The sequence below is a fragment of the Lacerta agilis genome, chromosome 11 (assembly GCF_009819535.1).
Source record: "Lacerta agilis isolate rLacAgi1 chromosome 11, rLacAgi1.pri, whole genome shotgun sequence".
Classification (NCBI taxonomy): Eukaryota; Metazoa; Chordata; class Lepidosauria; order Squamata; family Lacertidae; genus Lacerta; species Lacerta agilis.
The window spans coordinates 51,323,888-51,337,549 of record NC_046322.1 but is presented as its reverse complement, the minus strand read 5'-3'; the positions used below and the strand labels follow the sequence as shown (position 1 = coordinate 51,337,549).

The following is a 13,662-nucleotide window of genomic DNA, read 5'->3' as shown; positions in this document are numbered from 1 at the left end:
ATTTAGTAGGAAGTTGAAAAGTGTCCCCCGGACTCATTGGAAAAAAAATCTGGTAACCTTAGTGTAAGCCGCAGAGCAGGATTTTATGACTCCTTCCCCCAAATCCTCTCCTTTTTTTCCTTTCTCTTTTTGCAGGACTCTGCCAGCGATCGTGCCTTTCTCTCGCCTGCCGGCTTGATGCTCCTCCGACCTGCGCGAGGACCAGCTGAGCAGACCTGTTGCTTCGCTTCCTGCTGCGCATAGAAACCCGCCCCCTTGCGCAATCGGATCTCGGGATGCTTAGAGCTGGAGCTTTCCAACCTCGCCGGGCTCGGGAAGGCTATTTTTAGCGAGCTCATTCCATTTATATCCGTGGCAAACAAAGGTATCGACCTTAAGACGCTCCAAGGCTTGGATAACCCCGACCCCCTGCAGATCTCCCTTCTCTCGCTTGCCGCTGCCTCTCCAAAGCCACGCGCAAATTCGTTTCTCTCCCGGACGTTTGGGGTCGCGGACGGATCCAGCACGCGCTGCGCCTTCATCCCGCTTCCTCCTCCTTAGGATCTTCGGCTTCCTGGAGGGAAAAAGCCCATTCGGAAGCTCAGAAAAGTGGGGTATATTTCCCCACCCCTCTCCATTTGGTTCCTCGCTGCTGATTTCCCTCTGAAGCAGAAACATTCGCTCCATCCAAACTTTAGACAGTGCGCGCAGCGGATCGCCTGAGAAATCCAGGTCCCCTCTAGCACGTGGCTCCCCCCGGCGGCCCCCCTCAATTTGGGAGATCGGCAACCGGAGAAAAGGATCCCCAACAAAACCACCACTCCCGGATTCTCGTCGCGTCGGTGAGAAAGAATGGTGGATATTTTCAGTGGGCATTTCCTGGTGAACCGGGACGGCCAAGTCGTGGATCCCGAGCAAGCGCTGCAGAACAAGATCGTGGGCTTGTATTTCTCGGCCGCCTGGTGCTCCCTGTGCCGGGATTTCACGCCGATCCTGTGCGACTTCTACAGCGAGTTGGTGGAGGACGCGCCCTCGCCGGCTCCCTTCGAGATCGTGTTCGTCTCGTCGGACCGCAGCCGCGAAGAGATGGTGGATTACATGCAGAACATGCACGGGGACTGGCTGGCGGTGCCTTTCCACGACACCTTTAAGCAGTGAGTAGGAGAAGGGAGCAGCCTGGGGGTGGGGGTGGGGGTGGGGGTGGAACACCTGTGTGGGAATGCAGAAGCCCGCGCAGAGGAGTGGGAGGCAGAGGAAGACCTCCCTCCCTCTCCCGCGTGTGTAGATCTGCTTCCCCTCCGCCCACTCCGTGGTTAAACCCCGCCTCCTAATTCCAGGTGTGTACAGGAATGAAGGAGGGCATTCTCCGGAGCTGCCAGGTAGGGGCAAAGCTCTGTTTAGCATTTATAGAGGTGCCTATGGTCCTTTACAGGTTTTATGTCATAAAATTTGTACACCCTTGATTGTAAAAAATAAATAAAGCAAAAACTCACAAAACACACACACACACAGAGCTACAACAATAAAATTAACAAGAACAATAAGAAGTTCAAAAAGTTGAAATAGCAATAAACAAAAAACGGATTGTATCAACTTTCTAAATATCTGGGGAGGCAAAAATGTTTTTAACAGGTGCAGAAAAGAGTACAGCAAAGGCTTCTTCTTCTTTGGCGATCACTTGTAGCTGAGTAAGATTGTCTTCCATGAACACTATCTTAACAGTGAGTCCGCAAGTGACTGTGGAGGCCAGTTCTGGATCCACACGTCCTTCCACAGTGTGGACATAGGTTTCCAGGCAGGAGTTGATCACGGTGAGGGTTTGCCAAGTGTGCCTTCCTCTTAACTCGTTTCTCCCTTTTGTCCTGAGTTTGAGTGTCTTCAAAGCCCAGGACACCTTTGGTCAAGGCTGTTCTCCAACTGGAGCGCTCGCAGGCCAGTGTTTCCCATTTGTCGGTGCTTATACTACATTTTTTTAGATTTGCCTTGAGAGAGTCTTTGAACCTCTTTTGTAGACCACCAGCATTATGCTTTCCATTTTTAAGTTCGGAATAGAGTAGTTGCTTTGGAAGATGATAATCAGGCATCCGCACAACATGACCAGTCCAACAAAGTTGATGTTGAAGAATCACTGCTTCGACACTGGCAATCTTTGCTTCTTCCAATACACTGGCATTAGTTCGCCTGTCTTCCCAAGTGATGTGTGGGAATAATACAGGATGTGCCTGTGCACATCGCAGCGTAGTGTGCTTCAACTCTCCACTAAGCTGGTAAGTTGGCATGCCATGCTGCAGGTGCAGTAGGGCAGAAAGTTCGACCGTTCCACATCTCTGACAAGCACAATATAGTATGACCCTGGGTTCATACACAATATCCTAAGATTAATATGTGTTGCCAACATCACAGGCTTACTATGATTAAGTATGTTATACAGAAAAGATCACAAGCATAACATGAGGATGAAACGCACTGCTTAAGAACAAAGGGCTGCTGACATTAGGGCATGATAAAGCTTTGCTAATATAGTTGCTAATGTAGTTGATTAATCACTTAATTATTATTGAAGTACACAATGTTCATTGGCTAGTAGTTTATGCATATGTATAAGGATGCTTTATGATTATTGGTTAATCACTTTTCTTTATGTATGAGTTTGTCACCAATAAATATGGGAGGTACCGAGGGCCCCATTGCTCTCGTCCCTCGACCGATATTTGGCACATATGGTCTTCCTTCTCCCCCACGGTAGCCCACCTATGCAGTAGCCTTTTAGCCTCTTAGCAACATCGGCTTACTGCTGCAGTGATGTGTAAAAATTTTCGCGCCAATATGCAGGGAGTTCCGAAGTTTAAGTGCTGCCACAATGAAAGATTAAAGGTAAAGGGACCCCTGACCTTTAGGTCCAGTCATGTCCGGCTCTGGGGTTGCGGCGCTCATCTCGCGTTACTGGCCAAGGGAGCCGGCGTACAGCTTCCAGGTCATGTGGCCAGCATGACAAAGCCACTTCTGGCGAACCAGAGCAGCGCACAGAAATGTCGTTTACCTTCCCGCTGGAGCGTACCTATTTATCTACTTGCACTTTGACGTGCTTTCGAACTGCTCAGTGGGCAGGAGCAGCAAGCCCTAGGCTCTGTGGTTTAACCTACAGTGCCACCTGCATCCGCAGGTGAAATGAAAGATTAAGTCCTTATAAATTTGGAAGGGGTGTTCTGTTTGTCTGCTTACCTGCAACACCTGAACCCATCCTTCCTCGAAGTAGCAGCATACAAGGGGCTGTCTCCTTTTACTGTCACAACAGTCCCTTGAAGTATTTCAAGAGAAACTGCTCTCATGTGAATCATAGAATCCTAGAGTTAGAAGGGACCCAAGGGTAATCTAGTCCAACCCCCTGCAATGCCGGAATCTCAGCTAAAGCATCCATTGCAGATGGCCTTCCAACCTCTGCTTAAAAACCTCCAAGGAAGGAGAGTCCACCACCTCTCGTGGGAAACTGTCCCACAGCCAAACAGCTCTTGCTGTCAGAAAGTTTTTCTGAATGTTTAGTCGCAGTCTCATTTCTTGTAACTTGAAGCCATTGAATCGAGTCCTACTCTCCAAAGCAGGAGAAAACAAGCTTGTTCTCTCTTCCATGTGAGAGCCCTTAAGGTATTTGAAGATGGCTATCACATCTCCTCTCACTCTCCTCTTTTCCGGGCTAAACATACCCAGCTCCTTCAAGTGCTCCTCATAAGGCTTAGTTTCCAGACCCTTGATCATCTTGGTTGCCCTCCTCTGCACACGTTCCAGCTTGTCAACATCCTTCTTAAATTGTGGTGCCCACAACTGGATACAGTATTCCAGGTGTGGTGCTATTACTTCCCTTGATCTGGACCCTAGACTTCTTTTTGACTTGCCCAGTGAGCTGAATGCCTAAGCAAGGATTTGAACTAAGTCCTCACTGGTACATCCTATTCTGTCCCCCATGCACCCCTACCCCCCAGAGGGGATTCACATCAAAGCAAGCACATCAGATTCGTTTATTAAAAATAAAACCCCAAACCAGGCTAATTATGCTATTTAGATGAGATAGCCTTGCTTTTAGGAGGAATCGGTGTGCTGAAGGATTGGGGTCGGGAAAGTTGTCACTTAGAATCATAGAATTGTACAGTTGGAAGGAACAACGGGGGTGAACTAGCCCAACCCCCCCCCCCGCAACGCAGGAATTGGAGGAACAACCAATGATGAGGAACAACCAACTAATGAGTAAATTTACCTGTTACCTGGTGTGACCACATAACTGCACCACTGGTTGTTAGATTAACTAATATTGGCATAAGGATTTAAAGGTTAATACATCGCTGTATGGAAAGGAGCCATTTTTCTTACAGCTATAGCAGAGAGCTTGAAGTCTGGATGATTAACTTGGCCCTTGCACAAGGTCTTACCAGAGATAATGATAATGATAGTGTTCACAGGTTAGGTGGTTCCCATGCCTGGAAGACAGACCGGTTATCTGTTCTGGACGGGGTTGCATTGCATCTTAAGGAGCAGGTATGTATCCTCAGGGTACTCCTGGATACAAGGATGTGGTTGGCACTGTGGTCTAAATCACTGAGCCTCTTGGGCTTGCTGATCAGAAGGTCAGCGGTTCGAATCCCCGTGACGGGGTGAGCTCCCGTTGCTCTATCTTAGCTCTTGCCAACCTAGCAGTTCAGAAGCACACCAGTAGGTTTGAGCCCCACATTTGGCAAAAGATTCCTACACTGTAAGGGGTTGGGCTAGAGGACCCTCATGGTCCCTCCCAAACTAGATTATCTGATTCTATTAAACCAATATCCCCATCCCATTGGTTCCATCTATTCATGAATAGCTACCTTCCACACACCATATTCGTGCACATGCAAACACCATTCTGCCTCAACCACATTTGAAAACTCCCATGTACTCACACAAATATATACCAGCTGACATCCAAAAACATGACATCCATTCACGTTCGTGCCCTGGCTTCAACCCACAAATATCCACTGGCTTCTATTGACTGTCTTCCAAAGGTGACTTTCCATCAGGCAACATCCACAAATATCAGTCTGCTTTACCCTTGTAGCCTCCACCAACTTCCGAATCCAAAAGCCACTGGCTTCCATCCACCAACACCTGCCAGCTTCTCTTAGGTCCATCATGAGACGTCCACCAGCTTCCAACCATGAATACCAGCAGCCTTCAAGCAAGCAAACTTGCCTTATTATCGCTCCATAGCATCCCATTGCCTCCTTCCATTCACTACTTTGCCTCCTCCAAGTGGAAGAAACCTGGGCAGTGCTGAATGTCACATCCATTGCCAGGTGTGTCCCTCTGGAAACAGAAAAGGGCTTTCCCCTTGGCCTGCCTTTATATCCACTCAGTTGCCAAGGGCTTTTGTGACATCACAAGAAACCCACAGCCAATGGCAACAGCTGGGGAGGCATCATCTTCATTGCTTTGAGCCTCACAATGGCGGGTGGACCTATCAGTGATTATGTGCTTCTTTATTCAGGAAGCGGGTGGTGCTGTGGTCTAAAACCACCGAGCCTTTTGGGCTTCCCAATAAGAAGGTTGGTGGTTCGAATCCCCGCGACGGGGTGAACTCCTGTTGCTCTGTCCCAGCTCCTGCCAACCTAGAAGTTCGAAAGCAGCCAGTGCAAGTAGATAAATAGGTACCTCTGCAGCAGGAAGGTAAATGGCATTTCCGTGTGCTCTGGCTTCCGCCACAGTGTCCCATTGTGCCAGAAATTACTGTTAGGTCTATCATTGGATGTCCGCCAGTTTCCAATTACAAATACCGGCAGCCTTCAAACAAGCAAACTTGGCTTATTGTTGCTCCATAGCAGGGGTCAGCAAACTTTTTCAACAGGGGCCGGTCCACTGTCCCTCAGACCTTGTGGGGGGGGGCAGGACTATATTTGGGGGGGGGGGAATAAACAAATTCCTATGCCCCACAAATAACCCAGAGATGCATTTTTAATAAAAGCACACATTCTACTCATGTAAAAACACATTGATTCCCGAACTGTCCGTGGGCCCGATTTAGAATGCCACTGGGCCGGATCCGGGCCCCGGGCCTTAGTTTGCCTACCCATGCTCTATAGCACCCCACTGCCAGAGGATTGCCTCCTTCCATTCCCCACTTTGCCTCCTGCAAGTGGAAGAAACCTGGGCAGTGCTGAAGGTCACATCCATTGCCAGGTGTGTCCTGCTGGAAACAGAAAAGGGCTTTCCCCTTGGCCTGCCTTTATATCCACTCAGTTGCCAAGTGCCTTTGTGACATCACAAGAAACCCACAGCCAATGGCAACAGCTGGGGAGGCATTGTCTTCATTGCTTTGAGCCTCACAATGGCAGGTGGACCTATCAGTGATTGTGTGCTTGTTTATTTGGGACGTGGGTGGTGCTGTGATCTAAACCAGTGAGCCTATTGGGCTTCCCAATAAGAAGGTGGTGTGAATCCCCGTGTTGGGGTGAACTCCCATTGTTCTGTCCCAGCTCCTGCGAACCTAGCAGTTCAAAAGTACGCCAGTGCAAGTAGATAAATAGGACCACTGCAATGGGAAGGTAAACAGCATTTCCGTATGCTCTGGTTTCCATCTGAAGCGGTTTAGTCCTGCTGGCCACATAACCCGGAAAGCTGTCTGTTGACAAACGCCGACTCCCTCGGCCTGAAAGTGAGATGAGCATCGCAACCCCATAGTTGCCTTTGACTGGACTTAACCGGCCAGGGGTCCTTTACCTTTACCTCACCTGGATACCCCATGTGCATTAGAAACCCAAGTGACCTTGGTGGTTAGGAGTGCTTTTTACCAGCTTCATCTGGTACATCAGCCATGTCCGTATCTGGATGAGGATAACTTGGACACTGTATTCCATGGATTAGGAACCTCAAAACTGATTATTGCAACACACTTTATGCGGGTTGGTGTGTCCTGTAGCACCAGCTGCTAGACTCCTGGTGGGGCCAGATGGCCAATGGCATGTGATACCTCTGCTAAAACAGCAGCATTGGCTGCCCAAATGCCACACAAGGCTCTTGTGTTGATATACCGTATTTCTGCTCCATAAGACGCACTTTTCTCCTCCTAAAAAGTAAGGGGAAATATCTGTGTGTCTTATGGAGTGAATGGTGGTCCCTGGAACTGAATTGCCCAGGGGCCAAAAGAGGATCATGCTTTTTATTTTACAAAGAGAAAAGGTGGTGTTGAAAGAACCCCGCTCAGCAGCTGATCAGCAAGAGATCCAGAGAGGCTCCCTTTCAGCCCCGCCCTCCATTGTTGAATGTGCTACAGAGGGAGGTTGTTTGTTTCCCCAGTGACATGTGACTGGTTGATTAGATTATCTGTCTGGAAACTGTAGAAAAGGCTCCCTTTCCTTTAGAAGCTGCAGAAATGTGAGTTGAACTCCATAAAAACGGGGCTTTTCCTCTTTGCTTTTCCCCCTTTGCAAATAAAGCTGCAAAACTTTTAGCTGATCCTCAAAAAACGAGGTCTTTTCCCTTTGCAAAAAAAAGCTGCAAAACCTTTAGTTGATCCTCAAAAAAACAGGGCTTTTAGAGGAGGAAAACCAGAAAAAATGTTTTTTTTTCCCTTGTTTCCACCTCTAAAAATGAGGTGCGCCCTATGGAGCGAAAAATACGGTACAAAGCCCAAAACAACTCGGGTCCATGCTACCTTAAGGAGCCATTACAGGTGAAACTCGAAAAATTAGAACATCGTGGAAAAGTCCATTTATGTAAACAATTGTTTTCATTAGCTACTGGAATTTAATATATGAGATAGACTCATGACATGTAAAGCCAGATAGGTCAAGCCTTTGCTTGTTATAATTGTGATGATTGTGGCGCACAGCTGATGAAAACCCCAAAGTTGAAATTGTTAATTTGGGGTTCTCATCAGCTGTACGCCATAATCATCACAATTATAACAAATAAAGGCTTGACATATCTCGCTTTGCATGTCATGAGTCTATCTCATATATTAGTTTCATCTTTTAAGTTGAATTACTGAAAGAAATGAACCTTTCCACGATATTCTAATTTTGTCGAATTTCACCTGTGTATCCCTGCTCAATCATTGATATCATCTGTTAGTTGTCCCTCATACAGTCTTCAAAATTCGCCTGGCTCATTTTGCACCTAGCCATCAACCACTTGTGACCAAGTGAAGATGCCTGGGTGCTAGGATGGCACCTGGCATCTCCACCATCTGGACTGTTTTCAATCACTAATATCCTATATATTTTACCAGCTATATCTTATCTATACAGTTGGAACGGATTTCAGGAACCAAAAATGCTTTTTTCTGTGCAGCCTGAGCAGGAGCAGTAACCATTAAGAAAAAGAGGCTGGAATTGAAAACATATATGTGTGGAGTGTCCATTTCGTCTTTTCTTCTTCTTTAACTTTTCTACTATAAATTCTCACAGCTCTTAACCTAGCTCAAGGTTGTCATCTGAACTAGCCACATGTTCAACTGAGAATCAACCACAGAACCAATCATTTGAAAAATAAGACTTTAGAGCTGTCTTCCCCCAAAATGGCAGCTAGGCATTCCATTTTGGTGACTGCAACCTTGGTTTAAGGAGCCATTTGGTGCCTAGTTTTTATATATCTGGGTTTCCAACACTCATGTGACATGTTGTGTAGCCCTGACTGGTCCCGACTACAAATTGGGCATTTGGTGTCACCAATCCTAGGCTGTGAAACAATCTTCCAGCAGAGATTCAGCAGGCATCCTTGGGGAGAGAGGTATATAAGTACTTCTATAAACGCAGGGGTGTCGCAGGGGGGGGGGGGGGGGGGGGGGCCCCGGGCAGCCCACTGGGCTTTTTTAAAAAAAAATTAAATATTTTTTTTAAAAAAATTTTTTTAGGTTATTTTCAGCACTGCCGGGGTGGAGCCGCAGGGGCGGCCAGCGAGGAGGGGTGTCACCCCCCCTCGCTGGCTGCCCCTGCGGCTCCGCCCCAGCAGCACCGAAAATAGCCCCCCCTTCCAGCGGCGCAGCTCGGCATGGAGGCAAGGGGCGGGCCAGCCAGGTGGCCCGTCCCTCTCCCTTCCCCGACTTGCGCTCTGCCAGGGGAGCCCGGGCGGCGGATTTGTGAGTCTTTGCAGTCCGCAAAGACTCCCGAATCCGCCGCCCGGCACCCCTTCTTGCAGCGGCTGCTCACGCAGGCATGAGCAGCCGCGGCAAGAATGGGTGCTGCCTCCGGGCGGAAGCTTCTTTGGGAGTCTTTGCAGCCTGCAAAGACTCCTGAATCTGCCGCCTGGCACCCCCCGGGGGCGGGGTGTCGCGTGCGTCATGACATCATGATGCACACACGCACCGCGATGCCCCGCCCCCAGGGGTGCCTCTTGGCTTCCCCGCCCCCGGCAGCCAAGGGGCTAAGAACGCTCCTGTATAAACGAATAAATTAAATAAGGAATTCCTGAACTTGTTTCAAATCCCCAGTTTGTCCACATAATCCAGAGGCCATCCTGAGATTGAAACAAATTCACAGCATCTCTCTCTCTCTCTCTCTCTCTCTCTCTCTCTCTCTCTCTCTCTCTCTCTCTCTCTCTCTCTCGTCTGACTCTCTGTCCTAAGATAAATGAGCATGTAAACAGCATGCAACATTATCTCTGATGGATGCAGTCCATTGTTTTGCACCACCCAATCACTCTGAAAGTCTCAATGAGATGACTTTACTGACTAACCTTGCATGACGCAGTGCATGTTTACCCAGAGGAGGAGTCTGGCTGTTTTCAAAACAATAATACGTAAATCATTTCTCACACTCCATACACATGTAATTGGGTTGGAAAACTGCATGGGTGGAATCTAAATTATTCTAAGCTTGAAAACCCAACACCCCAAAAGCCCCTAATTTAGGGGGGGGATATGCTCTTAAAAGCTCAGTCATACAAGCTTAATCATGCTCCAAAAAGCATGGAAATTTTTAGTTAAGGCTTCTGCAGTCATTTTGGTTTCAATGCTGTGCACCTGGCAACAAGCGCTGCCAAATGCGGTGGAAGTGAGTTCTGTATAAGTATTCATGGGAGTGTGTTATTAATGTAACATCTCGTTCTGGTTTGAAGAGTGCTTAAAATTTTTCATAATACTGTCTCTCTGTGTTATAGAAAGCACTTATGTTTGTTGAATTAGCACTTTAAACCAGAGGATTTTTAAAGAGACTTACAATAAATTGTGTGTGTGTGCTTTTTTTTTTTTTTTACAAAAATAACAACTCTATTATAATTCTTTTAACCAACTTTAAATAAAAATATATATTTAATCATGCTTAATCCACTCTATTTTCCTGTGCATTTTTACACCAGTGTGTCCCTCTTTTCCCACCCCCTGTTTTTCTATGCAGTGAGCTGAAGAAGAGATACAACATCACAGCCATTCCTAAACTTGTGATTGTTAAACAAACTGGAGAAGTCATCACTGATAAAGGAAGGAAACAGATAAGGGAACGGGGACTGAACTGCTTCCGAAACTGGCTGGAAGGGGCGGACATCTTTCAGAATTTCTGCAGCTGAATCAGTGGGATTTGCAGACAAAGATAGCTTAGCTAAACCCTTTGTATAATCAGAATTCCCACCTTCACAACTAGGCCAAGCAGAGAAAAGGCTTTTTCTTCGGATGGCATCTAACCAAGTCATATCCAGGGCAGACCCATTGAAATGAATGGATGTGACTAATTGTGGTCCATTGCTTTCAATGGATCTACTCGTGAGTACAACTTAGCTGGATACACTCCTTTGTTTGAATGTCGTTTCGCTTTATTTAAAATTCTGTGTGACTGGAAGAGTTAAGCGTAGCTGGGTCCAATGCACTCTTCCACCTGTTTTGTATTATTTATGCTTTTATTACATAGAATATAACCAAAGCTGAAGAATTTGGTAAAGGCTAGCTTTATATAGGAAAGAGGATTTTGGCAGTTCGAAAGAGTGCCCTCTCAAATCTATGCAAGCCTGTTATTTTTTTTACAAAGGTAAAAACTCTACAGGGAAAACTATATTTCTTGGCAAGAAGAGTTTTTTTGGAGTATTGGTTTATAATTTATATTACTAAAATAAGAGAGTATTTGCTTGAATAAATCCGTTTATAGCTTACTTGACTCCTTTACTGAAAACGAAAACTAGATGGCCTGTTATCTAATGTTTCTCTTGCTGTTAGTTCATGCTTTTTCTCTATGAATATATTTCCCTCTGGAGTTTTTTGGGTGGTTTCTTATTCCACCCTGGTCTCTTCACTGCTAACAGGTGTTCGCCATGCAAATGCTATACAACTTGTGAATCACCGAGCCAATCAAAGCCCACCCACCAGTCATGGATGGGAGCCTATCATGAGCTTGATAAACCTCTTTATTTTTGCTCAGTTGTGTGGACTGAGAAGGAGATGCAACCTCTGTGCTTGTAGAGCAGGCTTCCTCAACCACGGCCCTCCAGGTGTTTTGAGACTACAATTCCCATCATCCCTGACCACTGGTCCTGATAGCTAGGGATCATGGGAGTTGTAGGCCAAAAACATCTGGAGGGCCGAGGCTGAGGAAGCCTGTTGTAGAGTCTTCACATCCACCGGGGACAAGAGAGAGCGCCACTTTGGCCAAGCTAAGAGATCAGGGAGATGAATGTGGAAGAGACACTCATTACGGACCATGGTTGATGGTCTAGGGCAGGGTTATCCAACCTTACAGATGTTGTTGAACTGCAGTTCCCAGCAGCCCCAGACAGCATGGCTGATGGAGAGAGACGGTGGAAGCTGTACTGTGGCAACATCTGGAGGGTGTGACATTGGCCACCCCTAGTCAGGTGAGTTGATTCTTGCTCTGTGTGAGAGAGGTTCTGGATTAAATTCCCGGACAAGCCCAGGGAAACGAGGGGCTACAGCTTTAGGGTTGAGGGGGGCATAGTTCAGTGATTTTGCCTGCCAAAGGTCTCAGATTCAATCCCAGTTACAAGGATAAAGGAGCAATGGACACAAAAGACGCTTGCCGGAGACCCAGGAGAGTCACTTCCAATCCAAGTAGACTATACAGTCGTACCTCATGTTGTGTTCGCTGCGGGTTGTGAACGGCACGGGTTATGAACGCGCCGAACCTGGAAGTAACGGAATGGATTACTTCCGGGTTCAGCAGATCGTGCATGCGCAGACACGTCACGCGCATGCTCAGACGTGCCGAATCGCGACCCGCACGTGCGTAGAAGCGGCACTACAGGTTGAAGACTGCTCAGGATGCAAACAGGGCTCCGGAACGGATCCGGTTTGCATCTAGAGGTACCACTGTATTGGGCTGGATCTATTCCTGGAGATTGTGATGGGGCTATCAAGCTAGAATATAGACGAGCCTGGTCATTAGAAGATGTGTGTATGACAGGGATGGGACATCTGTGGCCCCTCAATTTTATGTGGCCGTCAACCTCATTTCAAAAGCCCTCTGCAAGTGATAAGTTCAGACTTCTGCCAACACCATCTCTCCCTCTCCAGCAGCCTACAGACTGGGGAAGAAGAGTGGGAGATGCTGAGAAAAGGGGTAGCCTTGCCCACTTTGGATTCTGCCTCACCTGCCAACCAGTATAGAATAGAATAGAATCATAGAGTTGGAAGAAACCACAAGGGCCATCCAGTCCAACCCCCTGCCAAGCAGGAAACACCATCAAAGCATTCCTGACAGATGGCTGTCAAGCCTCCACTTAAAGACCTCCAAAGGAGGAGACTCCACCACACCCCTTGGCAGCAAATTCCACTGTTGAACAGCTCTGTCAGGAAGTTCTTCCTAATGTTTAGGTGGAATCTTCTTTCTTGTAGTTTGAATCCATTGCCCCGTGTCCGCTTCTCTGGAGCAGCAGAAAACAATCTTTCTCCCTCCACTATATGACATCCTTTGATATATTTAAACCTGGCTATCATATCACCCCTTAACCTTCTCTTCTCCAGGCTAAACATACTCCCTAAAGCTGTTCCTCATAAGGCATCGTTTCCAGGCCTTTGACCATTTTGGTTGCCCTCCTCTGGACACGTTCCAGCTTGTCAGTATCCTTCTTGAATTATTATTATTATTATTATTTTGTTGAATTTATATACTGCCCTATACCCGGGAGTCTCAGGGCACTTCACAGAATAAAATCAAGATATAAAATCACAAAAAATAATAAAAACAGAAACAACAACCCAATAGCTCCCCCCCCCCCCGCAATTTTTTTTTTTTAAATAGGGCATAGGATGTAAATCTGATCAACCAAAGACCTGGTTAAAAAGTAACATTTTTGTCTGGGGCCTAAAGGTGTATAATGAAGGTGCCAGGAGAACTTCCCTGGAGAGGACATTCCACAGACCGGGAGCCACTGCAGGGAAGGCAACGTTCTTGTGTTGCCACCTTCCGGGCCTCTTGAGGAGGAGGCACATGAAGAAGGGCTTCATCCTTTCCAGCATTTGGCACATGGCATTCAACATTATCCGAAAGCGACCCACAGAAAACAGGGTGCCCACCCAGTCGTGCAGAATAACATGCAGAGTGGATGGAAAGAGGCCACCTGGAAACAACATCAATGTTAGAACTCTCTGTGATGTTTCCAAAGCCTACAATTAAGCTTGTTGTTGTTTAGTCGTTTACTCATGTCCGACTCTTTGTGACCCCATGGACCAGAGCACGCCAGGCACTCCTGTCTTCCACTGATTCCCACAGTTTGGCCAAA

General features: G+C 47.1%; 1 protein-coding gene across 1 annotated transcript; it reads left to right on the top strand.

The window, feature by feature from the left end:
• Positions 1-815: 815 nt before the first annotated feature.
• NXNL2 (nucleoredoxin like 2) lies at positions 816-10,505 on the top strand. Its single transcript, XM_033164747.1, has 2 exons — positions 816-1,133; positions 10,335-10,505. The coding sequence occupies exons 1-2, from the start codon at positions 832-834 to the stop codon at positions 10,501-10,503; spliced, it is 471 nt and encodes a 156-aa protein (XP_033020638.1). The 5' UTR covers positions 816-831; the 3' UTR covers positions 10,504-10,505.
• The last annotated feature ends 3,157 nt before the right edge of the window (positions 10,506-13,662 follow it).